The sequence below is a fragment of the Chiloscyllium plagiosum genome, chromosome 2 (genome assembly GCF_004010195.1).
Source record: "Chiloscyllium plagiosum isolate BGI_BamShark_2017 chromosome 2, ASM401019v2, whole genome shotgun sequence".
In the NCBI taxonomy this organism is placed as follows: domain Eukaryota; kingdom Metazoa; phylum Chordata; class Chondrichthyes; order Orectolobiformes; family Hemiscylliidae; genus Chiloscyllium; species Chiloscyllium plagiosum.
In genome coordinates this window covers 73,800,283-73,828,089 of record NC_057711.1, presented here as the reverse complement: position 1 = coordinate 73,828,089, position 27,807 = coordinate 73,800,283, and the positions used below count along the sequence as shown (strand labels likewise).

The 27,807-nt window shown below is 38.8% G+C and overlaps 1 protein-coding gene across 4 annotated transcripts in view; it reads left to right on the top strand.

Moving 5' to 3' along the window:
• The window catches only part of LOC122560880 (retinal dehydrogenase 1-like), a 72,629-nt gene that overhangs the window by 11,045 nt on the left and 33,777 nt on the right, over positions 1-27,807 (top strand). For all 4 annotated transcript variants that reach the window (XM_043712104.1, XM_043712085.1, XM_043712093.1 and 1 more), the window contains 5 exons: positions 95-235; positions 9,348-9,477; positions 14,569-14,630; positions 16,265-16,393; positions 24,484-24,597. In XM_043712104.1, the coding sequence (XP_043568039.1) occupies positions 95-235; positions 9,348-9,477; positions 14,569-14,630; positions 16,265-16,393; positions 24,484-24,597 (576 nt within the window). The remainder of the gene's footprint in view (positions 1-94; positions 236-9,347; positions 9,478-14,568; positions 14,631-16,264; positions 16,394-24,483; positions 24,598-27,807) is intronic.

The window sequence follows — 27,807 nt, the reverse complement described above, 5'->3', positions numbered from 1 at the left end:
TAATAGATTACAATGTTGCCTAATTATAACAGCCATAACCTTCACTTTTAAGTTTTCACAAGACACACTGTGACTGTGCATTGTTACCTTTAAGGTGGATGTTGACAAAGCAGTAAAAGCAGCTCGGGAAGCTTTTCAGATTGGATCGACATGGCGCAGGATGGATGCTTCTGGAAGAGGGAGGCTTTTACATAACCTTGCTGATTTGATGGAACGGGATCGTGTTATATTAAGCGTGAGTTATACTTTACATTTCCATGATGATACATGTGGAAGATTTCAACATTAATGATATACCGGTGTACTAAAAGTGCTGCTTACAAATTTAAACATAACAAACAACTAGAGCAAGTCTTCTAGTTGGGCATTCCCATTATTCTTTTAATTAGTGGAATTATTTTAAGAGCACACATAGATACAAATGCTCTAAAACAGCAGCTGTCTCTTAAAATTGTAATATTCAATTTAAATAATTATCCTGTACATTAGCAGTACTTTGTTACATGGTGCTATTACTTCCAGTCAACAAAATAAGTCGTTGAGTTATAGAGTTATAGAGCACGGAAATAGACCCTTCGATCCAACTCGTGCACACCAACCAGATATCCTAAATTATTTTAGGCCAGCATTTGGCCCATGTCCCTCTAAAACCCTTCCTATTCATATACCCACCCAGATGTCTCTTATATGTTGTAATTATACCAGCCTCCACCACTCCCTCTGGCAGTTCATTCCAAGCATGCACCACCCTTTGCTTGAAATAGTTGCCCCTTAGATCCCTTTTACATCTTTCCCCTCTCACCTTAAACCTATGCCCTCTAGTTTTGGACTCCCCTACCCTGGGGCTATGACCTTGGCTGTCCACCTATCCATGCCCCTCACGATTTTATAAACTTCTAAACAATCACCCCTCAGAATGTTTGCATCTGTGTCGGCACAATTACTTTTCAAGGCAATAATAATCAATGAGCTAGAATTTGGTCAGGAATTGTTTTCTAAGTTGCTACCTTCAAATAATTCAGATACTGTAAGAAATTAGGAATTAAATTGTATCCTAGCCTTTAATACATAGAGATTGGAGTATAAAAATTGATGAAGTCTTACTGAATTACATAAGACCTTCATGAGACCACACCAGTTCCTTCCTTCCCCAAGGAAGAATGCATTCACGTTAGAAGAAGTAGATCAATGATTGATTCATGGGGAAAAAGGATTGTCCTTTGTGAAGAGATTGAGTAGACAAAGCCTACATTCTCCCAACTTTAGAAGAATGAGAGATGATCTCACTGAAACATAAAATTCTTATAGGAGTTAACAGGGCAAATATTGGCTTTTCCACTGAATGACACTCACAGTCTTAAAGTAAGGGATTATCATTTAGAACTAGAATGAGGACAAATTTCTTCACTCAAAGAATTGTGGATTTTTGGAATTTTTCATCCAGTACAGTTGTGAATGCTTAGCCAGTGAATATATTCACAACATGGGTTGTTATATTTTTGGTTAATAAGGGAACTGAGGATTTTTTTTAAGAAAGGGTAGGTGTAACTGAGGTAGGATCTCAGCCATAATCTTACAATAATCAGAGCAGACTTGAAGGACCAAATGGCCAACTGCTGCTGCTACTACTTCTAATGTTTTTATGCAAGATCAAAACAATAGCCAAGATAATTTCTGAAAGGATTCATTGTTATAATGTTCTGAGCCAAAGTACCTGTGTGTGGGCTCTGCCAAAACAGTGGTGCTGAGAACCTCCACTCCTAAACTGGCTGACCAAGGTTGGGCAGATCTCCCATTTTCATACTGCTATACCATTGTGATTGTCCTGCAGAAGGGACTAGTGGATTGCTATATACTGAAACATTAACAGCCATTTCTTCTCACCTAACTGACATGGAAGACTGTTTTCTTTCACAGCTAATTGATTTCCATATAAAAGCAACTGATTTCCTTGCGTTGGTGATTTGCTTTTTTTGCTGACCCTCAAGCCTGGAGGCCTCCACAGCAAATTTGTCAGATGAAGGATCAATAGCTTCACTCTGAGTCCTTTTTACTGGATTGCCGTGACTCAAATTGTTTATGCAAATCAGAGGCACCACGTTTCTACCACCAGTCAGCAGGCTTCACAAGACTTTGCCATTCTTGGTGATAATATTATATTGTGCAGCCTCTGCCAGTAGAGCAGATGGGGTTTTTGGGCATAATGATCGGCTAGTTAAAATCAAACCCAAAGAGTCTATATCCATTGTTATTTATAATCCATGATATCTTGCTGTTGTGGGGCAAAACTTCCTCCAGTTTATCCTTTCAAGCTATTTCATAGATTTGAAAAAATCTGTAAGATCCAATGTAAAACAAATGTTCCACTTAAAATCACAGTTTTTTTTCAAGATTTTCCACATATACCTTTCATTTTTACTCTACTTTTAACACATATTTTTCCCTTGATGGCAATACCACAACCTGCAAGTTCAACTCCAATGCACACACCAACCTGTCTTGGAAACATATTGCTGTTTGTTCCGAGTCACTGGATCAAAATCGTGGAACTCCCTCCCTAATAGCATTGTGAGTGTCTGTTTTGTTCATGGATTGCCGTGGTTCAAGAAGATACATCACTATACAATGTCTGGATTAAGCAGCAACACCCATATCCCTGCCTCACCGTCACTGTTGCCACTCTACTATACAGTATGATTTTCTAACTATGGCCTCAATCATGTCCTGTACAAATTCAGCACAACTTTCCTTTGTATTCCGTGGCTTATGTTAAAACAATAATTGGATTTGCTTTTTAGTGGCTTTTTCTATCTCAGTTCCATCTTTAATTATTCATGAATCGGCACTGTTTGCTAAAATATTATCTATCAAGGTATACTTGACTTCACTCTTAATTTTCCAAAATGAGTCACCACACATTTCTCTTCATTAAACTGAATCTGCTATGGATCTGCTTATTCTTTTAACCTGTGTCCTGCATCAATTCTTTCCTCTAATTCTTGAGGTTTGCCTTGCTGCCTAATTTATTTCCATCAGAAATACACATGTTCCTCCAGGTGTGGTCCCACTAAGGCCCTGTATAATTGCAGAAAGACACCCCTGCTCCTGTACTCTAATCCTCCTGCTATGAAGACCAACGTACTATTTGCCTTCTTCACTGCCTGCTGCACGTGCATGTTTACTTCCGGCAACTGATGTACAAGGACACCCAGGTCATGTTGCACCTCTACCTTTCCCAAACTGTTGGCATTCAGATAATAATCTGCCTTCCTGTTCTTGCAGCTAAAGTGGATAACTGCTCATTTATCCATTTACATTTCATCTTCCACTCAGCTGGTCCAAATCAAGGCATTTCTGCACCCTGCTCAAAGTTCATCCTCCCACCTAGCTTTGTACCATCTGCAAATTTGGAAATATTACATTTAGTTCCCTCATCTAAGTCATTAACACATATTGTAAATAGGTAGAAGCCAAGCCTGGACCACTGCTGTACCCCATTCGTTACTCGGAAAAAGACCCCTTTATTCCTGCTGTTTGTTTCCTGTCTGCCAGCCAGTTCTTGATCCATGTCAGTATGCAATCCCCAATCCCAAGTGCTTTAATGTTACGTTGCTAATCTCTTATGCAGAAACTTATCAATTTATCCTATATTTGTAAAAATAAAAAACCAAGGAGGCTTCTGCAGGTTCCTGGGGAACAAAAGTGGCCCACTTTCTGCAAGTCTGAACACCAGCCATTAACCTACTCTTTGGTTTCTGTTTGGAGAATTATTAGACATGGCCATTAAAAAAGTCAGGCCACCTTGACAATTGTAAAGGAGTAGGTGTTGCAGATTAGCTAAGTCTCAGCATACAGTGGCCACTGACAATTTAACAATAATTATATTTAAACACAACGTAAGTGATAGTGGGAAATCAATAGGCACGTCTTCCGCTCACTCTCATTATTCTATCTTTTTTAAAGTCAATCAGTTCAAACCTAATATGACAGACTTCGACAACTGTTGGATCCTAAACTCAGATTTTCAAGTTCAGGACATTACCATGGCACCAAATACTGTGTGCTGTTTTGGTCTCCTTACTTAAGGAAATATGTAAATACTTTGAAGGCATTTCAGAGGAGGCTCACTATATTGATAGCTGGAATCAGCAGATTGGCTTATGTAAATACGTTGGACATGCTGGGCTTGTTTCCACTGGAGTTTAGAAGACTGACGGTGATTTGATTGAACGTATAAGATGCTAAATGGTCTTGACAGAGTGAACACAGAAAGATTATTTCTTTTTGTGGGTGATTCTTGAATGAAGGGATATTGTTTTAAAATTGATGGCCACCTTTTTGGGAGAGAGATGAGGAGAAACTTTTCCACTCAAAGGTTTGTGAAATTTTTGAACTCTGGCTCTGAAGATGACAACACAGGATGATTTTGTATTTGCAAACCAGACTTAAATAATTCTTTTCGGCAAGAGAATCAAAGCTTTTCAAGAGGACATGGGAGTATGGAATCCAAAACACAAACAGATTAATCAGAATCTTACTGAATAGTAGGACAGGCTCCTTTTTATTATGTTCTACCACACTTGAACAGTCAGCAAGCTAGTTAATCTGTAGGCAATATATGGTCAACATTCTTCAAGGGGAGGTGATGGCCTAGTGGTATTATCACTAGACTATTAATCCAGAGACCCAGAGAATGTTCTAGGGACCTGAGTTTGAATCCCACCATGGCAGATGGTGAAGTTTGAATTCAATAAAAATATGGAATTAAATGTCTAATGAGGTCCAGGAAACCACTGTCGATTGTAGGGAGAAACCTATCTGGTTCACTAATGGCCTTAGGGAAGGAAATCTGCTGTCCTTACCTGGTCTGGCCTGTGTGTGATGTCAGATCCACAGATATGCGGGTGACTTTCAACAGCTTTCTGGACAATGAAGGATGGGCAATAAATGCTGGCCCACATTCTGTGAATAATTAAAGAAAATCATGCTACAATGAACAAGACTACCCTTGATGTACTTCTTTATTACAGTATCAGTGTATGTTGAAACCCCAGTTTGGTGGTAGGTAGACATGTCCCTATTGTGAGTTAAGTTTCATTCATTTGAGTAAGGAAAATGGTCAGAGTGTGCAAACAAGGGAAAGCCAAAGGCATATTCCCAAAATTTCCAAGAATTAAATTGGGACACAACAGAAGTATTTAAAAAAGTGTTCAGTGCTATGGTTTCTAGCTCTATGTGTGTCCATTGGGGAAAAGCATGTCATTAAAATTTGCTGAGCAATTGGAAACAAAGGTCTCCACAAATGTAGTAAGCACGATAAACAGTTGAAGAAATAAAAGACCTCCAAAAGATAAAGACTATATTTAGGGTACCAATTAAGAGTCAGATTAGAATTCTGTATTTGTTAACCAGAGTTTATGCAAATAGACAAAAGCCGTCAGAATCCATAGACCACTTTGTGATCAGATGCAAAGAAAAGGACTCATTATGTGACTTTTCAGATGAGCAAATTGATTTGTTGGTTGTCATATATACAATTATGGAAGCCTTCCAGAAATATTTTCTACACAAACTGATATTATAGCATCATGAGTTACTGAAAGATAGATACTTGTGGGTCAATGAAACTTACAAGTCTTAAATATATCTCAATGATTGACACAATCACTAAAACACCAAACACGGCAAGACATGTGGCCATCAGCATGTATCAAGGAAAACCCCAGCATTCAATCAATTTTGCAAATCATATCACAAATAAAGGTCAGTGGCAGAGGGACTAGAGCAAAGGTTAATGTAGCTGCAAAGAGCTTTGCTCTGACCCAAACAGGCCATGTTCAAGGAGTACTTTGAAGCTACAATAAAGTCCACCTGGTATTGTGCCAGAGGAGAATACATGAAGTAATCAACAAAAAGAGAATCTTACAATGTATATGATAAGACAAAGACTCATGGACACATGTCTCACACTATCAATTTTGTGGAAAACATCAATGTCATCACATTCTCCAAAATATTTGCAAAAATTCAAACTGTCGTTAGGCAATTGATGAATATTTGTTATCAGCTAAGGGCAACTGCCAATTTACTAGTCTTGTGAATTCTAAACAAATGCGTACTCACAGACATGGGAAGCCATAACGAAACCTGTGAATATATACATTTAATTAATTCCTCATGCAGAATCAATACTGCAGGAGTACAAGTACAATCAATCTGCCTAGGCATCTACATTGTGGGGCCAGCAATTGGAGGGATACCAGAGTGCTTGTGGGAGTGTGGTAGTGTCCCTATCTCTGCACCAAGAGGCCTAGGTTTAAGTCCCACCTGCTCAGAGGTGCATCATACATTTCCGAACAGAATAGCTAGAAAGACTATCTTGTAGGTATACCAAGATGCTCTAATCTCACACTAATCTCAATCCATATAATCCGTCAAACCTCAGAGACCGAATAGAACTGTAACATACTTATGGAACTGAATATGAAAGAAAAAAATGAAGCACTACTTTATTCTGAATATAAATTGCTAATCGCTAGCTCTCTGCTGTGGACAAAAAGTTAAAGTTAAAGAGAAAGAGGCTAAATTTCTAGCTCAGAATTAATCCAAACTTGAGACCATTATGCCTGAGATGACATTTTTAGCGAATACCTCTGCTCTGCTTCCATAATGAATGAAGAGCTTGAAGAGAAATAAAGTGAGCAGAATAAATTACAAGCTCTGTAGCATCAATTCAATGAAACCTTTGATAGTTTACAGGAAGATCTGGAGCAACCTGCATGCAAAACTTATCAGACTCTGCAGGAGCAGCTGCAGACAGATTAGACTGAACTCAAACCAATATTGGAGTAAATGACAGACCTGCAGAAATACATGGAAATGCACAGTGCAACAAAAAGGAGCTACAAGTCATTCACAAGACAGACCTATTGAAAATAATAATGAACAATAAAGCTCTAGCCAAATATTTTAAGCAAGGTTTAGAGAAAGCCCAACAACTACTGAAACAGCACGTGAAAGACCACGCTTCAAATAAAACATAAAGGGTAATATTGAAGAGGTTGGACAATTATTAGAGCAGGGTATGAAGAAAAACCAACAGGAGGCTAAAACTTTGAAAAACTTTGAAGAAACCTGTGTTTAAAACCAAAGCTTTCAAAATGAGCTGATGACATTATAGAAGTTTATAAAATCACGAGGGGCATAGACAGGATGAATAATCAAATTTTTTTCCCCTGGGTAAGGGAGTCCAAAACTACAGGGCATAAGTTTAAGGTGAGAGGGGAAAGATTTAAAAGAGAGCTAAGATGCAATTTTTCATGCAGAGGTACGAGTATAGAATGAGCTGCCAGAGGAAATAGTGGAGGTTGGTACTGTTATAACATTAAAAAGTTATTTAGATCAGTATACGAATAAGAAGGGTTTAGAGGGATATGGGCCTAATGCTAGCAAATGAAACTAGATTAATTTAGGGTATCTGGTCGGCTTGGGCGAGTTGGACCGAAGGATCTATTTCCATGCTGTATATCTCTGACACTATGGCTCTATAAATCTTAATAAAATCAAATGATTAAATGTCAAGAACACCTGAACAACTTGTAACAGCTCGAGAAAGGAATCAATCAATGGTTAATCTGAAACAAAACTTGGCTGTAGTGCATTAGGATAAGCCCGTTCTGGAACAGCAGCTGCAGTCTGTGAAAGAAAAATGGGCAATTCAAATAAGAATGACAGGCAATATCACTGTTGACTGTGGAAATTGATGCACCTCCAGACAAAGTCATCTTCAAGAGATCTGGAAGTATCAGCGAATTACTGGTATGCTTAGAGACTCATCAGCTCACTTGTTAATGTAAATAATTAAACTTTCTTTTGAAAAGGAGGTGGTTTCCATAAGTATACTTTGCCTTCAAGAAAGCTTACCTTTCAGGACTCCACATGTCTGTCTACAGTGTTGCCAATCTGCCTATCAGTTAGTTTGCTGTGGATTTTCAAATGGTGTGCACCACAAATAGCAGCTGTCCCAATATTTGCTTCATAACTTGTAGATTTTTTACTGTTTTAAATACATTAACTCACTGAGCTAATCAATCTATGAAGAATGATTAATCAATGTGAATGTAATTTGTTTTGTTCTAATGTCTGAGAGTAATTTGAAACAGTGACTTAAATATGTCAAAAAAAGCATGTGATGCAGTCAAATGCTTCACAGAATACTTGTGATGTTAATCGATTAAATATCTATGCAACTGAGTTTTATGACGACAGAGAAAGTAGGCTGGGGCCATTAGTTTAGTTGCGCCTTAGGTTCAAAAGAATCAGGAGGACAGCTGGCTCAGTGGAAGGGTCTTGGTTTGTACGGTCTCTAAGTTATGACAGTTTGTATGAAAGTTTGTAAGTTAAAACGAGGCTACAGAAGTGAACAGAGGTTCAGGCAAGCAGAACTGGTAAGGAGTTGCAGAGCTGTCTCAGCAGTCTATGGAAGAGAACTGGAATGAGCCAATTAAATAAACTGTGAAGGAGTTGGTATAGGAATGATATCTGTCTGGGATTGAGTGTCAGCAAAGAGATCTTGCGGGAAATAATTTGAAACTGAAATAAAAAGAGATGGTGCTGGAGAAACTCAACAGTTGTGGCAGCATCTGTGAACAAAATTAATGGCTCGAGTTCAATATGACTGTATTCTGAGTTCATCGATCTCCAGCATCATCAGCATTTTGCTTTTATTTGACGTTGAACCTTTGTTAAACATTTATGTTAAGGTCTTTCTAAACTGATATATCTAAAAATATGATAGCTTTATTTGTTTATCTTTTCCCTTCTGTAATAAACTTGTGTTCTGTTGTTAAAAAAGACACTTGCAGGTTTGTGTAAATATGTTCAGCAATTAACTGCCATGGTAACCATCTGCAAAAGTTAATCTTATAATCTATCAAGGCAAGTTTCACTCTGGGATCTGATATGCCTAGTAAAAAGACAAACAAGTTCCACGATTACAGAACTTTAGCGAGTAACTGTGATGCCAAATTTTAATGTCAGGAAAGATTGGGGTTATGGTATCTTAATTATCTATTGCACTGCTGCTATTTAAAACTGATACTCAAGAGATTTGGTCCTGAAGTATGATAACCACAAAATAATGTGTCACAGAATTCTCAAAGTGGTACAATTACATTGAAGGTCATTGTAGTAGACAGTGAAAGATTTTACACCTGTTTTATGTTTAATTATTCTGAAGACTTCAACTGAAGATAGCTCCAAGCATTATTGGCAAGGTAAAGCTTGTTTAAACTGTAGTTCCTGAGAACCAATACAACTGACAGGCAATTTTTTTATTTTTATTTAAGACAATAGAATCTATTGACTCTGGAAAACTCTTCCTTCATGCGTACTTTGTTGACCTAGATGGCTCAATTAAAACATTGCGTTACTATGCTGGCTGGGCTGACAAAATCCAAGGACGCACCATCCCTGTGGGTAAGGTTATATTTATGTCTATTAATTGTGTTGAATTAATGTTTTCATCTGCCCTTGAAATAAACACTGTGGGAATTTTCTAATATTGTGAGAATGTCTTAGAAGAATGTTTATTTTTGGCCAATTTATTCTAATCTCAAACTTTTCAGAACCAGAAACAAAATTATCTTGTCTGTTACTCCCAGTACAGGTCTTAAACTTCAATAATCCTTGAACAGCTGTGTTAGAAACAACAGCTATTTAAATATATTAATGGGCAACTATAAATAAATTGCTAATAAGTCATTCTCAAGGTGCACCTAAAATCATTCTTTATTACAGACCTTTTCTGCTGACCATTTCCTTCACATCTAATATGCCATGACATTGATTTCTTGCCAATGTATGGAATCATAAGCACAAATATTAACGCCAGTGGAAATGAGCTTTTTTTCATACATGAGCATAAATGGTAAAAATTAGTAGGACTAATCACATTCAAGAGGCATCACAGAGGTATCCAATTCCATACGTATCAAAATTACACATTAGTGCATTTTAAAACCTCGCTGATTTGGAATGCCACCCATCAGAAATTGTACTTCTCCCACTACCCTGACAACTGAGGTATTTAAAGTACTAGAGACTAGAAACTCAGTCTATAGTTAATTCCATTGGCAGTGAGACTTGTCAGTAAGTTGTGTCTTATTGAAAAATGGTTTTCAAATCTTTTGTATCTTTAGCAGCTTGATAAACAAGTCATTGGCTAAGAATAGGAGGTGTCCATTGAAGAGATTTGCATCTGATTTACAATATACATTGAGCTGCGCACACATGTATTGGACTTCCAACAGTGAGCAGTAGACATTAAGTTTCCTTGGATCCAGAATGTTTAATATCTCTGCAATTTTAGGCTTATTGTTCAGTTATACTTTTACAGTTTGTTACATTAATGCAACCACATGGTACTCAGTGGAGTAAATAACTGAAGCCTGGGAAGAATGTGTGGAAAACATTAATCCTTTGCTCTCATATCAGCTGTGCTACAACCACAAATGCTGCAAAGAAAACTTATTTTTAACAACCCCAAGGCATTTGTTTCTCTAGATATTCTTAATCTTATTTTAAAATAGTTTTACGCTGGCATTGAGCTGATGGCCCATTGATGCTTCACTATTATTTAAAAGTCAGCAATGTGGTTTAATTTTGTTCAACGCTGATAATGATCAGGAACTTGTAGTATAACAATACCATTTAAAAAGTCAACTGGCAGTTCAAAGTGCTAAATTAAAATGTTCCCTCCCATTGCCAAAAGAAGACTTTTCAAAATCTATGTCATGATTTGGAAATGCCGGTATTGGACTGGGGTGTACAAAGTTAAAAACCACACAACACCAGGTTATAGTCCAACAGGTTTAATTGGAAGCACTAGCTTTTGGAGTGCTGCTCCTTCATCAGATGGTTGTGTGGTACGGTGCTCCAAAAGCTAGTGTGCTTCCAATTAAACCTGTTGGACTATAACCTGGTGTTGTGTGGTTTTTAACTTTCAAAATATAGTTTGCAGAAGAATCTAAGAAATTCCAGAGAGGTCAAAGGACAGACAAAAGGAAATTGATTAACTCAAACATCAAATAGAATAAATAAGTAAATATATGCTTATCAAGCTTTCGTATAATTTCTAGTCCCTGCAATGAAAGCACAGATTGTTTCCAATGCTGAGCTGACTTGAAAAAAAAATCAGTTATGTCAGATCGGGAAAGACTCAAGCTTAGTAAATTACTTTTCAATATTAATAACAGCTTTAGTGTCTGTCTTTAAAGACAACTTGGCAGTATATGTTTTAACTTATAGTATAAAGTATGTAGTAGTTAGCATTTATAAAATTTCAAATTAAAGGAAGTATTGCTGGAAAGATTACTTTTGATCATGTTTGTGGAATATTCTTCTAAACAGTAAATTAATAACAGCTTTAGTGTCTGTCTTTAAAGACAACTTGGCAGTATATGTTTTAACTTATAGTATAAAGTATGTAGTAGTTAGCATTACTTTTGATCATGTTTGTGGAATATTCTTCTAAACAGTAAGACATCCACAACATGTTCCATACGCTGAGGACTCTGGAGTGTTCTCCTAAACTGTGAATAATAGCATTCCTCCTTACTGTGGGAGGTCTACAGTGTTTTATCCTAGAACGATAGATAGTTATTTTAAACCCTACAGTGAGTGATCCGCACTGTTTCTTGTGATAATGAAGGATCCACTGTGTTTATTCTTATAGTGAAGAATCCACAGTGTAACACCATGTTGGTGATGGTATTACAATGGTTCTGCATGTAATAAGGCACCCAGACAGACTAAGCGAGTGGGAAAACATTTAGCAGAAAATGTATGATGTAAGTAAAAGTGAATTTGTCCATTTTTTCAGGAAGATTGGAAAAACAATAGATTATTTAAATGGAGAGAGATTGCTAAACTTAGTGGTACAGAATCCTAGTACATGAATCACTTGATGTTAGTGTGCAGATATAGCAGTTAATAGGGCTGGTATATCATATGTTGCCATTTATTGCAAGGGGGATGGAATATAAAGATATGACTTTTATTGAAGTTATACAGAATGTGGAGTATTATGTATACCTCTGGTCTCCATACTCAAAAAAACTTCAGAATCAGCTCAGTGAAAGTTCAATAAACCCATTTCAGTGAAGAAGGCCTGACCTTAAAAAGAAAGTATGGTCAGGTCAAGTATATATCCATTGGAGTCTGGATGGATGAGAGGAAATCTTACTGAAACAAAGAAGATTTTGAGAAGGCTTGATATGGTGGATGTGTGGAGGATGTTTCCTTTTATGGGGGAGTGTAGAACTAGGGGACATTGTTTAAGCATAAGAGTGTCCTTTTAAAGACAGAGATGAAGTGATTTTTTTTCCTCTCAAAAGGTTGTTAGAGTATAGAAATATCTTCCCCAGAAAGTAGAAGATTTCACAAAATATGCATTCATTTAAGGCTGATTTAGTGGTTGTTTGATAGATGGGGGAGTCAAACGTATGGGTTACCAACAGGAAAATAGAGTTAAGAACACAGGCATGCTCATTACAAATGGTGGAGCAAACTCAAGGGTCGCACGGCCTACTCTTGCTCCTCAATGTTGCCTGATACTAATATAAGTGTGCATCATGTTATCCATTTAATTTGGATGTTATGTGATTCATCAAGCATTAGCAAGGAAGCAACAATTTAACTGAGAGACTGATTTTATTTCTCAGTCCTGGAAAGCCAAGAGGTCCAAAAAAGTACCATACTTTTTGGATTTTACATCAAGTTAGTGCAAGTCCAATTTGGTCAAAAGCCATGATCAAAAGGTACCAAATGACTTCCAGAAAAGCTTTTCAACATTTTTAAAGTTTTTAGTTTTTTTGCAGTGTTATTTTCAGAATTAAGTTCTTGTCTATTCTTAATCTTAAATAATGGCAAACACAATGTTGCTTTTTGTTGCATAGTGACAATCCTTTAGATATCTGCTTCCCACTGTGTGGGTGCTGTTCTGATGCTGCTGTATGTCATATAAAGCAGAGCTTAAACTTTGATTTTAAAATAGGTACTTTAAAATAATTTCCCTTCTATTAAATATTAAAAGCCCTTTGTAATTTGAATGACTGGGTTAATGTCACTGTTTAATTAACATGCAGATGTATGTGATAGGACTGTCTTTCAAATGCCATTATTACAAATGCAGAGATTTTGAAGGCAAGTGTAGAGTCCCTTTCTCTGAGCCAGAAAGTCCAGTTTCAAGTCCCACTGCATGATTTGGGGTCCACAGAACAGTAAATCACAGGAACAAGACCATCAGCCCAAAATGTCTCTGCCAATCATGTTGCCATTCTAAACTAATCCTATCTGCCTGCTCACAGTTCATATCTCACTATTCCCTACTTGTTCATGTGTCTGTCCAAATGTCTCTTAAACTGTTGTTCTCATATCTGCTTCTGCCATCTCCCATGGCAGCACATTCCAGGCATCTATCACTCTCTGCATAAAAGACTTGACTCACATATCTCCTCTAAATTTCCCCCTTGCACTTTAAACCTATACCCCCCTGTGTATTTCACAATTCTTCTCCAGGAAAAAAGACTCTAACTATTCACGCTATCCATGCCTCTCATAATTGTATATACTTCTATCAGATTGTCCCTCAGCCTCCAATGCTCTGGCAAAAACAATTCAAGTCTATCCAACCTCCCCTTATAGCTAATACACACCATGGAAGGTAAAACAGGTTGATTACCAAATCCTTCTAATTGACCTACAGCAGGTCGTAAGAGTGGGATAGCATCCAGGTCAGCCATACCTGATGCATAATGGCACTCCTCAAGTTACAGCCTGTGGTGATAACTCGTCACCTGTTTCAGGAAAATCTAGCCATGAAAACAAATGTTCCTGTGCATTGTCTGCATCAAATGCTACCATATCTGGGAAGAGAGTAAAATGGCTTAGTGGTTAGCATTGCTGCCTCACATTACCAGGGACCCAGGCTCAATTCCACCCTTGGGTGACAGACTGTCTGTGTGGAATTTGCACATTCTCTGTATCTGCAAGGATTTCCTCTTGGTGCTCCAATCTCCTCACACAATACAAAGACAAAGTTAAAAATCACACAACACCAGGTTATAATCCAACAGGTTTAATTGGAAGCACACTAGCTTTCGGAGCAACGCTCCTTCATCAGGTGCATGCAGGTTAGGTGGATTGGCTGTGCTACATTGCCCATAGTGCACACGGATGTATAGATTAGGTGGATTATTCTTGGCAAATGCAGAATGATGGGGAATAAGGTTAGGGCATTACAGGTTTGACTGGGATGTTTTTCAAAGTGTTGATGCATATTCGATGGGTCGAATGACCTGCCTTCTTACTGTAGGGATTCTATCTTCTAAGCAATCGATTCCAAACTGAAGTGTTTTGTTCAAATGTGTAAACTAGTTACACATTTAATGCATATTCTAACAAATATACTTCATTGGTTATACTAATTTAAAAATGCAGTTAAGTTACATAACAATCCAAATCCTTGTTTAAGGTAAATAATTGAATTAATTTCTTAATTTACATCAGATGGAGATTATCTCACATTTACAAGACATGAACCAATTGGTGTATGTGGACAAATTATACCTGTAAGTAACATTTTGTAGATTTATTTTATTTGACCAAGATTCCTGGAGAGTATTGTGAGGAGTTTCACTTCCAGTTACCTGAGTCTGAAATAGAGAGTAGTCACTTGTATACGAGGCTAGAAACAAGGGACAAGCCAGTGCTGTTATTTAAGAATTCTGTACTTTCACTTCTGGGAGCACCTCCTCAAAAACATATTACAAGACATACTAAATGATTTAGTGTGCAGCCTGAATATTCATTCAGCACAATAATCATTTATTGCTTTGTAAATTTCAGCGAAGTCACACATCATTTCAGTATGGAATATGGTTGGCAGGCAACAGAATTAAAGATGTGCATGAATGAGTTGAAGAGTAAATATATTAACAGTTAATGCTTGATACTTCAAAGAATACAGTAAATTGTACTTGAATTCATGCATGAACAATTTCCAATGAATATACAAGCTAATTTGCATTGATCAATTTCATGTTAATTTGAGTTCACTATTAACTTATGATAAATATCATGGCTAAGAGAAACATTAGTTAGAAGGTTATTGGCATTAAAAAAAACCCATCATTTATAAGCAATTTTATTCATTATAGGTAAGGATTTTGCTCTTCATTTGTGTGTCAACATATAAATTTATTTGTGAAGATTTTGTCTGTTAGACAAAATTATTCCTTACATTTCTAATTCTGTAACTAAGATTTTGTACCTAGGTACTTTGCACCCAAGATAGCGCTGTGTCTGGTGACATTGCACACTTTCTACAGTACTCCTGTGCCCCATGCTTGAGTATACCTGACAATAAAGTCAAAATTTAAATCTAATATTTCCAGCAAAATGTTCATTTCGAACATATGGTAAATTCTATGATTCCACTTTCACAATTAAAAAAAAACTGCACTTAAAGGGCTTGATTTAGTGTCAACCTTGGTGGTGTGGCAGTGGAGGATTTGAAGGTGTGGTGGTGGAGGGAGTGAGGGCAGAAAATGGCGTTGGTAGTCATCACCTATTTACCCACTCCAACCATATTACAACATTGCAAGTAGAGGGGTAACATCAGGCATCCCCAGTGGGCTAATTGACACCCTTAAGAGACTGATGATTTCCTACTTAAAAGCCTCATCCTCCTGATAATTCTATCACAGAGTTCTGGAGAGTTTTTGGTCTTTGATGAGTTGCCTCTCTGAGGTGGGATATCCTGCTCCTGAGGGACAGGAATCCTCCCTCCAACCTATTAACCATCATCTGGCTATTGGGCAGTTAGTGTTTTTCTTGGTGGACCTTTTGACAGGATACAAGAAATTTAGTATCTCATAAAATTCAACTCAAAGGGATTGTGGAACACAGATGTTTGCTATAACACCAACTTTGACTGCATTTCCTTTTAGCTTACTTGAGTGCGAAGGGAGCAGGAGTGTTAATTTTGCGATTATATATTATATTTTCATTGGAATTGCCAAACATTGGAAATTTCAAAGATCTATTCTTGAGATTGCTATACATATACAGAAAATTCTCATCCTAGTATGATGCATGAATATTATTATTATGCTATAGTCATGATAATTAAGTCCATAAAACTAACGATAATCTTGAACAAAATGTGATGTCGTTGATACAACTTTTTTTTTGTCTCTATTAGTGGAACTTCCCACTTCTGATGTTTACTTGGAAACTTGCTCCTGCACTTTGCTGTGGCAATACAGTAGTTATTAAACCAGCAGAGCAAACCCCACTCACTGCACTCTACATGGGAACTTTAATCAAAGAGGTAATTCATTAAACTTTAAGAGTTATAAACTTGTCATTTTTGATGTTTCTTACTAAACCAATTTTTATGCAATTGTAAATTCATATCCATCCATGTAAAAGTTTCATCTAAATGATACCCAGTCCAAACTGAAGGAACAAACTATAGATTCATGGATATGCATTGTAATGTTTTGATCCAAATAAGACTCACCAACTAAGATAAAATGTGATAAAAGTGAAATGCATTGCTCTTGCTTTCTGGGTATTAAATGAGTGAAGAAATTTCTAATTTAAGAGACAAACACATACAATGGTATTTCGATTGAGGTGTTGTGGAGGTTTTTCCCCTACTTGCTTAAAACATGTTTCAGAGCCTTTGAATATGCTAATAAGGAGCCTCATGCTTCTTGTAGGATATAAATTAGAAATTGATTTGCCAAGATTGCAAGAGACAGCTCCATATTAAATCTGACCCACAGTGAGCACTGCTGGTCACTACCTCCTGGTTCCCCAAATCCTCATGCCCTTTGTGGAGGCCTCAGTAAGCTGCTCTAGCTAAATAATAAAAATAATATTCATAATCATAATAATATTGAAACAAAATCAAAAAATGGAGTAAAAATTAAATAAAAGCAATAAAAACAGCAGAAAAAAGTAGCAATTGTTGAGAATGAAAAACAGAGTTAAACTTTTGAGTGGAATCTCTTCATCAGAAGAGTTTGAGTGATATTTGACTTAAAGCATTAACTCAGTTTCTTTGTTCACTTCAAACATTAGTTCTGTTTCTCATTCCATTATAAACTCAGACCTGCTGGGTTTATCTGGCACTTCTTGTTTTTTAATTGATAACTCTCATTTCTGGCAGCCACAACCAACATCTATTCTTATCATAGAACTCCTACAGCATGGGAGCAGGCCGTTCAGTCCATACTGACCCTCCAAAGAGCACCACATCCATCTAACCCTGTATTTCCCATGGCTTATCCACCTAGTCTGCACATTCCTGGGTACTATGGGCAATTTAGTATGGTCATTCCACCTAACTGCACATCTTTAGACTGTGAAAGGAACCTGGAGCACACAGAGGTGGGGGTGGTGGGGGGAAGAAAATGTAAACTCCATACAGCCACAGCCTGGGAATGAGCCCAGATCCCTGGTGCTGTAATGCAGCAGTGCTAGCCACTGAGCAACCATGCCACCTTTTGAAAGCTGTGGACCAACTAGATGTACTCCTGCCATTGGCCTTATTCAATGCGATACCCAGATCATTCTCCCACCACTTCCCTAATATAAACAAAATCCAATTTTTAATGTCCTATTTCTGGGAAACATCTATCCCTAATATATTTACATTATGCTTGAGTATTTAATCAGATTTAAATGATAGATATTATTTTCATTCTTTCTGCTGCATCGTAATCCAGGTTAAAAATCCTATATCCTTTTCTGGCTCACTTAGTATCAGCTATTCCTTTTTGTTATGATTATAAATAGTTAAATGCAGCACTTAAAATGGCGTTTATAAGTCACAGTAAGTAAATTATTTACTAGAACTCGAGACATCGACCTGAAATTGGTTGATCATTTTTCTTTCACTTAATGCTAAAGGGCTAGGTCATGTCAAGCTTGAGTTGATACCCTTAGGCACATGGTGAATAGCAACCATAAAGGATGCAAAGTCTTCCTGCTTTACTGATTTTTGAGTTTAACTACTAATCTAGAGCAAGCAAACTTTTTTGAAGTAAAGTATTATTGTTCAGTTGTACAATGCTACTAAAATGAAAATTCTCAGCATTGTTTCCATGTTGTACTGAGATTCCTTTGAGTATGATACAAGAAACATTTAAATTTCTCCTTACTTTCGCAACCTGTTATGACATTGTTCCCATTTGGTAAGTATTTTTTGCTACTGAAAATTAAACATTAACTTCAACATGAAAAGTGCTTTGATTTTTTTTAGATCAGATCAGTCAACTGATCACAGCAATGCTGTTCTTTGTTTCTTTATCCAATCTAAAATATCATTGAGCTGATAGTTCTGCAGATCATTAAAAGTTTGTCAAATGGCCACTAAAACTGCCTGTAATTTCAATTGAGTATAGCTGAGTTGTTGAGACCATGTGAATAAAATGTTGCTAAGTTTGAAGGAAGTTAGATAAATAAATTAGTTAATTAAGAAACTGTCATTATATGATACCAAGGTCGACAAGCAGGAGGCTGGAAAAACACAACAAGCTAGGCAGCATCAGGAGGTGGAGAAGTCAATGTTTCAAGTGTAACCCTTCTTCAGGACAGGGGCTGGGTGTAAGGGGAGCTGCCGATAATGTGGGGGGCAGGGGAGCAGGGTGCTAAGGTAGGGATAGGTAAACATAGGCAGAGGGTACTACCTGATTCATCGATAGGAGGAATGAATCCTGTTGGTATCTGGAAGGAAGGGTCAATCAGTGGAATGGAAGGGAGGGGGAGGGGCTGGGATGGGAGTTGGGGGATGGGAAGGGAGGCTATTGTAATTGGAGAACTCAGTATTGAGTCCTCTGGACTGTAGGCTGCCCAGGCGGAAGATGAGATGTTGTTCCTCCAATTTGCAGTGATTCACTGTGGCAATGGAAGAGCTAAGGATGGTCACGATGGAAAGGGAGTGGGAAAGGGAATTAAAATGATGGTGACTGGGAGGTCGGGTCAGCCCCTATGGGCCCAGCTGAGATGCGAAGCGAACTGTTCCCTAAGTTTACGTTTGGTGTCCCCAACGTACAGAGATCACATCGCAAGCACCAGATGCAGTAAACTAGGTTGAAGGAGAGGCAGGTGAACCTCTGTCTCACCTGGAAGGACTGTGTGGGGCCCTGGATGGAGGTGGGGGGTGTGGTGTACCAGCAGGTTTTGCATCTTTTCCGGTCGCAGGGGAAGGTACCTGTGGGTTCAGAGGGAGTTGGTGGGAAGAGTGGTGTGAACCAAGGAATGATGAAGGGAGCAGTCGTTGCAGAAGGTAGAGAGGCGTGGGGAGGGGAGGATGTTCTTGGTGATGGGGTCTAATTGGAGTTGGTGGAAGTGTTTAAAGATGATACGTTGGATGTAGAGACTGATGGGGTGGTAGGTGAGGACAAGGGGGACATTGTCTTTATTGTGTTTGGGGGAGGATTGGAGTGGGGAATGGATGTGGTGCATGCAAGGCTATCTGGATGGCAGAGGTGGGTAAAGCACATTGTTCAAAATAGGTGGGCATTGAGGATGCTTGGGAGTGGAATGTGTCCTTGTCCGATCAGATCCGGCAGAGGAGGAGGAATTGAGAGAATAGGATGGAGTTCTTGCAGTATACTGGGTGGGAGGAGGTGTGGTCCAGGTAGTTAGAGTCTGTGATCTTATAGTAAACATCCATTGGAGGCTGTTTCTGGAGCTGGAAATGGAGAGGTCAAGATAGGGAGGGAAGTGTCTGAGATAGACCAAGTCGAATTTGAGGGCAGGATGGAAGTTGTGGGTGAAGTTGATGAGCAGCTCCAGGATGCCAGATGTCCACCTATTTTGAACAATGTGCTTTTCCCTCCTTTGTCATCCAGACAGCTTTCAACTGCACTCCCTCCATTCCCCGCTCCACTGCTCTAAATGCCCCCCTCCAAATGCAATAAAGATAGGATACCTCTTGTCCTCACCTACCACCCACCAGTCTCCGCATCCAACGTATCATCCTTAATCACTTTCGCCACTCCAACTACACCTCATTACCAAGAACATCTACCCCTTCCCCTCCCCACCCCTTTCTGCCTTTTGCAAGGACCGCTCCCTTGGTTTGCACCACTCTCCCCACCAACCCTCCTGAATCTTCCCCTGCAAGCATAAAAGATACAAAATCTGCCAGCACATCACCCCCCTCACCTCCATCCAGGGCCCCAAACAGTCCTTAGAGTGAGACAGAGTTTCATCTGCCTCTCCTCCAACCTAGTTTCCTGCATCAGATGCCTCTGATGTGGTCTTCTCTACATCGGGGAGACCAATCGTAAACTCAGGGTATGTTTTGCCAAGCATCTCATCTGGGCCCTCAAGGGTCGACCTGACTGCCCAATTATAACCCATTTTAATTCCCCATCCCATTCCCTTTCCGCCATGACCATCCTTTGCCTATCCATACCTCACCACCATGCCCCCACCTCCACCAAACCACGCTTTATCTGCTGCTCCCTCCTTGCAGTCACCTCAAGTCCTGAAGAGGGTTACATACGAAACAATGATTTCTCCACCTCCTGATGCTGCCTGGCTTACTGTGCTTTTCCAGCCTCCTGTTTGTCTATCTTGGATTCCAGCATTTGCAGTTTTTTTTTGTCTTTAACATTATATGATGCCAACTTGGATTTTAAAATATAGTTTGTAATTGATAAAACTATTGCTTTTCATTATGTAATGTGCTGATAGTGGATCACTCATGGTTTGGTGTCTTAGTGGTTAGCACTGCTATCTCATAGCACCAGGGACCTAGGTTCAATTCCAGCCTCGGGTGACTGTCTGTGTTGGGTTTGCATGTTCTCCCTGTGTCTGCATGGGCTTTGTCTGGGTGCTATGGTTTCCTCCCACAATTCTAAAATATGCAGGTTAGATAAATTGTCTATTGTGTTCAGGGATGTGTAGGTTAGGTGCATTAGTCAGGGGTACATGTAGAGTAATAGGGTAGGGAGAATGGGTTTGGATGGGTCATTCTTTGGAGGATCAGTGAGGACTTGTTGGGCCAAATGGCCTGTTTCCACATGGTAGGGATTCGATGATTCATGGATTTGGACAGTAGATCTTTGACAATATTGGCCCACTTCTATTTTTTTTTTCATTTCTATGAGAGCAGGGAGCTGGTTAGGTCATCATCTGCTGCCCATCCCTATCACCCCCAAGATGTCGGTGACGAGCTGCCTTATTAAACTGCTGCAATTCTTGGAGTGTGGGATTCCAACAATGCTGCTCACAAGGGAGTTCTGGGATTTAGACCCAGCGACAATGCAGGATTGGTGATATCATTTCAAACCAGTCATGATTTGGAGATGCCAGTGTTGGACTGGGGTGTACAAAGTACATTGTACTTTGCTCAAAAACTGCATGCATTCATGTAGAACTCTGAGCTCAAAAACTGCATGAATTTATGTAAAACTCTGCTATCTCACTTTTTAGATTAGAATCAATCTAAATATCATGGCATAGACAGAGAACACAGGGTGCCAACACCTTCAACATATTGTCTAGCTATCACCATTGTTAACAGCTAACCCAAGAATGCAACTTTTAAAAAAAGGGTTTTGTGATTTACACATGAGAGAAGTGAAACTATCACTGTATTCTAACAGATGAAAGACTTAACAGACAATCAATTTTTCAATATATCATTTCATTTACATCACACTGTAAATTTTTGCTATAAATTCCGTGTTACGATCGAGCCCTCCACTATCACCTGATGAAGGAGCGTCGCTCCGAAAGCTAGTGTGCTTCCAATTAAACCTGTTGAACAATAACCTGGTGTTGTGTGATTTTTAATTTCAAACCAGGATAGTGTATGAAATGGAGGGGAACTTGCAAGTATTGATGCTCCAATGCATCGGCTACCTGTGTCTTTCTAGATGGTTGGCTGTTTAGTTGATGCTGTTGTTGGAAACCTGATGAATTTCTGTTATGTCAGGAGATGAAAAAACTTTAAAGAATTTCAAGGCAATTTTAAGACGAAAGCTATACAATGCCATCTTTTGTTTAAAAATTATGGGGATGTTGCGAAGTTTAAAGGGAAAGTTAAATATTTTATAACATTAACATGGACCTACTTTTCAATGCTAATTTTTATATCAGCCAATCTTCTCCATTTCCTAACTGCCCTAGTACCTCAATGCGCCAGTTTAACACATGTGGTCACTAACTGCATCCCAATGAGACAAAGACTTCAAAGATACCATTCGCCACGTGGCAATAACAGTCAGTGAGAAATGGATGTGTCTCCCTGTCAACAGTCAATTGTGAACCTATTGTTGCAATTAAAAGCAGACCTGCACTTGATGATCAGAAGACATGAGATTGCATTCCTGCCAATACTAAGGAAAGAAAATGTAACACCATTCCAAATCATTATTGCAGCATAAGTAAATTATATTGCATTATAAAATCATTATTATACTTTCCTCCTCAAGTCACAAATATATCAATGTGGACTAAATGAACTTCAAATGTTGCCTTAGCCACAGTTTACAAAAGAGTCCAGTAGGTGTGAGATCTATCTGATTTGTCATTTTCCCCAGACTTTTATATCTTGATTTTCCATGATTGATTGTGCTTGGAGTGAACAATTTGTGCCATTTTACCATTTAAATTAACTTTGAAAGAATCCACAAAATAACAATAAAGCATTCCAATTAAAATGAGATCGAAAAGCCCTCATCATGATGACCAAACGCTCTAATCAATGACAAAAATTTGGCTGGTCCAGAGGAACCTGCCTCCTTTTTTTCCTAATTTGCCAGTAATTCTGTGAATTTAATAACAAAGATTGATGATAAGAATTTTACAAACATAAAAATAAAATACAGGGTAGGACCTGGTACTTATCCTATATCATACAGTTGTTAAGTCATAGGCATGATGATTCAGAATGCCACCTGTCTGGCAGCTAGCCTTGTAATCACCTGGGAGAGATATTTAAAAAAGACAACCAAGTTGGGAGCAGAAAATCTGGATAACATATTGCTTTTGGGCCTGTAAACTAATCCGGGGAGTACATTAAAAATGTAACATCTTGTTAGTTTATGATCTGCATTCTCTATTTTGTGACTTCTAGTACAGCAAGATATTTATTCAGTTCACTTTTAAATGATTGCAGTGAATTAATGATTTGACAGCTTGTTCCCTACATCTACTAATCTCTGTGAAAGTAAGAACCACCTGACACCTTTTCCCTTTATGCATGATGAGGTCAGGCATTATTGCCCAGCACTGTTCTTTTTGAGAGAACTGATCAACAAAGATCTGGCACAGCTCTCTCTATGGATACTTTATACATGATGATCTCCGATTGTATCTAACTTAAGTAATGTACACAATCTTATCTCTTCTGAAATTTAAATGCCTCTGTTAGATAGCCTTGGTTTTTAAGCCTTTCCAAAATAAACACAATTGGATTTTAAGTCTCTTGAGTTTTAGGGTGGGTTTCATTCTTACAGCACTTTTCTAATCTTTTTCCAAGGCCCCTTTATCCCCCGTTGTATTAGGCAATCAGCCAGGACAGAGTATCCCTAGTTAAAGCCTGATGAACATCATAGCAGGTCTTTTATTTATCAGTTCTCTCAAAAGAACAGTGCTGGGCAATAGTGCCTCACCTCATCGTGCCTAAAGGGAAAAGTGATTTTTCTGCAGACTCATCAAGGTTCTATTCATTCTGGTTCAAATTTGTAACATATTTTGATGTATTACACTTACATATAACTACACCTTTATATTTAAGTAAGTTTGTAATTGTTCTCCATTTTTAGAGTCATAGACATAAAGTCATAGAGTTCTACATCACGGAAACAGACCCTTTGGTCCAAATTATCCATGCTGACCAGATGTCTTAAATTAATTTAGTCCCATTTGCCAGCAGTTGGAGAGTATCCCTTAAGTCTTTACTATTCATCTACCCATCCAGGTGCCTTTTGAATGTTGTAATTGCACCAGTCTCCACCACTTCATCTAGCAGCTCATTCCATGCACGCACCATTGTCTGCATGAAACAGTTGCCCCTGAGCTCCCGTTACATCTTTCCCCTCTCACCTAAAATCTATCTCCTCTAGTTTTGGACTTGCCTGTCCTGGGAAAAAGACCTTGGCCTTCACCCTATGCATGCCCCTTATGATCTTATAAACGTCTGTAATGTCACCCCTCAGCCTCCGATGCTCCAACGAAAATAGCCCAGCCTATTCCACCTCTCCCTATAGCTCAAATCCTCCAACCATCAATTTTATGATTATAAATTTATCTGAGCATCCAATCACTTAGATTACAGCAGTAAGATAACTTTTCTTAATTACTGTTTAAAGTAACCTATCATCTAATGACCACAATTCCTCCTTAACTCATTGTGCTTGTTGAATATTAACTCATTATCTTTTGCTTTAGGCAGGATTTCCTCCTGGAGTGGTGAATATTGTACCAGGATATGGATGTACTGCAGGAGCAACAATAACAAGTCATATGGACATAGATAAAGTAGCCTTCACTGGTTCTACTGAGGTACTCTGAGCTAAACATGATTCTTTTGCAAAACTGTGTAGACCTCAACTTAATTGAGAGGGCTGTTTTGAGATGATGTTAGAAATTATTGCTTTTGACACATATATTTGAAGATAAATTTATCCATATTTGAGGTCAGTTGTTGGAAATTGTTTGTGCTAATACATTTCAATGTACTCAACATGGGATAAATGTTTCATTAATTGCTGTAAATTAAAACAGCATTCCACAATTTAAACTTTAAATCTGGGCAAACGAATATGAAGAACCTCAGCTAATTGTTTAAGAAGCTGTATTCTGACTGGAAAAATTCAAATACATTCCCCATCAACATTATTCAAGAGCAGAACTCAAAGGTGCTGAAATTCTGTGAAGTTCTTTAATCTCCTGTAAATTCAGTGGATGATCAGAGAATTGATCCACCTGTCACAAAATAACTGGAGACTCACGCCCTTCTTTCCCATTTTGGCTATTAAGGATTGAACCAGAAACATGCAAGTTAATATTAAACAGTGCACTCTCTGTTTTTGTTGCCCTTGCAATGCCATACATATTGGTCAATTCTCTCTGTGCACATAATGCAGCAGGAATCATTCCTCTAATAGGAGGAAAATAGGTGATATGTTTATCGTGTTTTCAAGGTCCTATGGGAAAACAATGGATTGAATGTTTCCACTTTTTGGCAAAGTGTTTTTGCATGAGATTCTTGGTGACTGGACTGTCATGGCCCATATCAACATTTCTGTTGTAATTCTTCACTCTTCCTCTCACTGATTATGACTGCTCTCCTCAATGCCAATCTCATGGAATCAGGAGAAGAAGATGAAGAAGTGTTTGCTGCTGCTATGACGTTTGCAATGCTGAGGCCACTTGTGCCATAGTTAAACCACAGCTACTCACCATTTTGGATGCTGTAAGTTAGGAAATAATCCTCAAGCTGTGGTATTCCTACATTATTCCAACAAAATTGGCCCAGAAAAGGAAGTGGATCTCCATATTGTCATGGAGTCATAGACTTAACGAGTCCTTCAGCATGGACATAGGCTCTGTGGCCCGAATTAGTCCATGCCGACCAAAACGTCCATCCACGCTAACCCCATTTCCCTGCACTTGGCCCATATCCTTCTAAACCTTTCCTATCCATGCATTTGTCCGAATGCCTTTCAAATATTGTTGATATACGTAACTCAACCACTTCCACTGGCAGCTCATTCCATATGCGTACCACCCTCTGTGTAAAACGCTCCTCAGGTTCCCTTTTATTCTTTCCCTTCTCACCTTAAACTGATGCTGTCTAGTCCTTGATCCCTAACTTTGGGAAAAAGATTGAGTGCATTTACCCTATCCATGCCTCTCATGATCTTATAGACTTCTAACAGATTTGCCCTCAGTCTCCTAGCTTGTCCAACCGCCCCCTATAACTTAGACGGTTGAGTCCTGGCAACATTTTTATAAATTTGTTCGGCACTCTTTCCAGTTTAATAACATTCTTCCTACAGAAGGTGACAAAAACTGAGCACAATACTCTAAGTGCAGCCTCACCAATGTCCTCTACGATTGCAACAAAACCTCCCAACCTCTATACCCAATGCCCTGACTGATGAAGGCCAGTGTATCAAAATCCTTCTTCACTGCCCTGTCTACCTGTGACTCCACTTTCAGAAAACCGTTTACCTGAACTCCAAGGTCCCTCTGTTCCACTACACTCCTTAAAACCCTACCATTCACCAGGAAACTCCTACTTTGATTTGACTTTCCAAAATGCAAGACCTCACACTTATCGAAATTAACTTCCATTTGCCATTTCTTGGCACTCTTCTGCTGATCAAGGTCCTACTGCAATTTCTGATTACCTTCCTCACTGTCCACAACACCACCTATTTTAATGTCATCTGTAAACTTCCTAATCATGTCTTGTACATTCTCATCCAAATCATTGATATAGATTTAAAAAAGCAGTGGGCTAAGCACAAACCCCTGAGATACACCACTAGTCGCAAGTCTCCAGTCCAACACCATCCTTCCACTATTATTGTCCGCTTCCTATCATCAAGCCAATTGTTTATCCAATTTGCCAGCTCCCCCTAAGTTCCATGCAATCCAACCTGCCAGAGCAGCCTACCATGTGGAACCTTATCAAGGGCCTTACTGAAATCCATAGAGACTATATCTACCGCCCTTCCCTCATCAACCTTCCTGGTCACTTCTTAAAAGAACTCTAACAAATTTGTGAGGCATGATCTTCCATGCGCAAAGGCATGCTGACTACTCCTAATCAAACTCTGTCTTTCCAAATGTATGTATGTCTTATCCCTCTGAATATTCTCAAGTAACTTACCTAACAGCAGATGTTAAGCTTAGTGGTCTATATTTCTCAGGATTTTCTTTGCACCCCTTCTTGAATAAGGGCACAACATTCACTACCCTCCATTGTGAACAGTGATTTGGTGGAGCTGGTGGTGGAGAGGTAGACCACCCTCTTTTCTGCTGACTGGAAAAAGAGGCCACATCACCAGACTTGACTAGACTGGATTGTGATAGATTCCGGAGTTAATGTTGAATCCCGGTTTAATTGCAACGCCTAACAGTGCAGGAAGAAAGGGAATTATCTTCTGTGCAACACAAGGCTAAATGCCACTATTTTTTATTTGCTACCTCATGTCAGTGCCATTACTCATTTTAACTTTGCCACTGCATACAACTCTCACCAAGGCTCGTGAGCTGCAACTTTCACTAGTATATGCATCATGTCCACTCAATGACTCTCAGACACTTCAGCCTCCTAAATAACTACCACTTCCTGTCCTCTATGTTTTCCATTCCCTCACTTGGAATACCTCACCATCGTTCCTACTCCTGCATGACCATTGATGGATCCACCATCCACTTCCAGCACATTCAATTTCTCTCTTTGTCCTGTCGCAGGAAAATGTATCTCACAATTGGGCCAAGAGGCTGAAGATAAGGGACTTGGTGTATAGAAGACTGCTCACCTATATGTGGATAAGGTGGCTGACTTGGCTAAAGGAGAGATTGACCACTCATACAGGAACACACAGACCATCCATCTGCAATCTCCTAATGAGCTTTCTTGTGCTGTACTCTGCTGCTCACCCACTAATGGGAGTGCTAATGCATTCTTAACCTGCTCAAGCTTACCCTACTAATTCCCAGAAACATCCAGTGAACCTTGTCCAAGGAGAGGTTTGA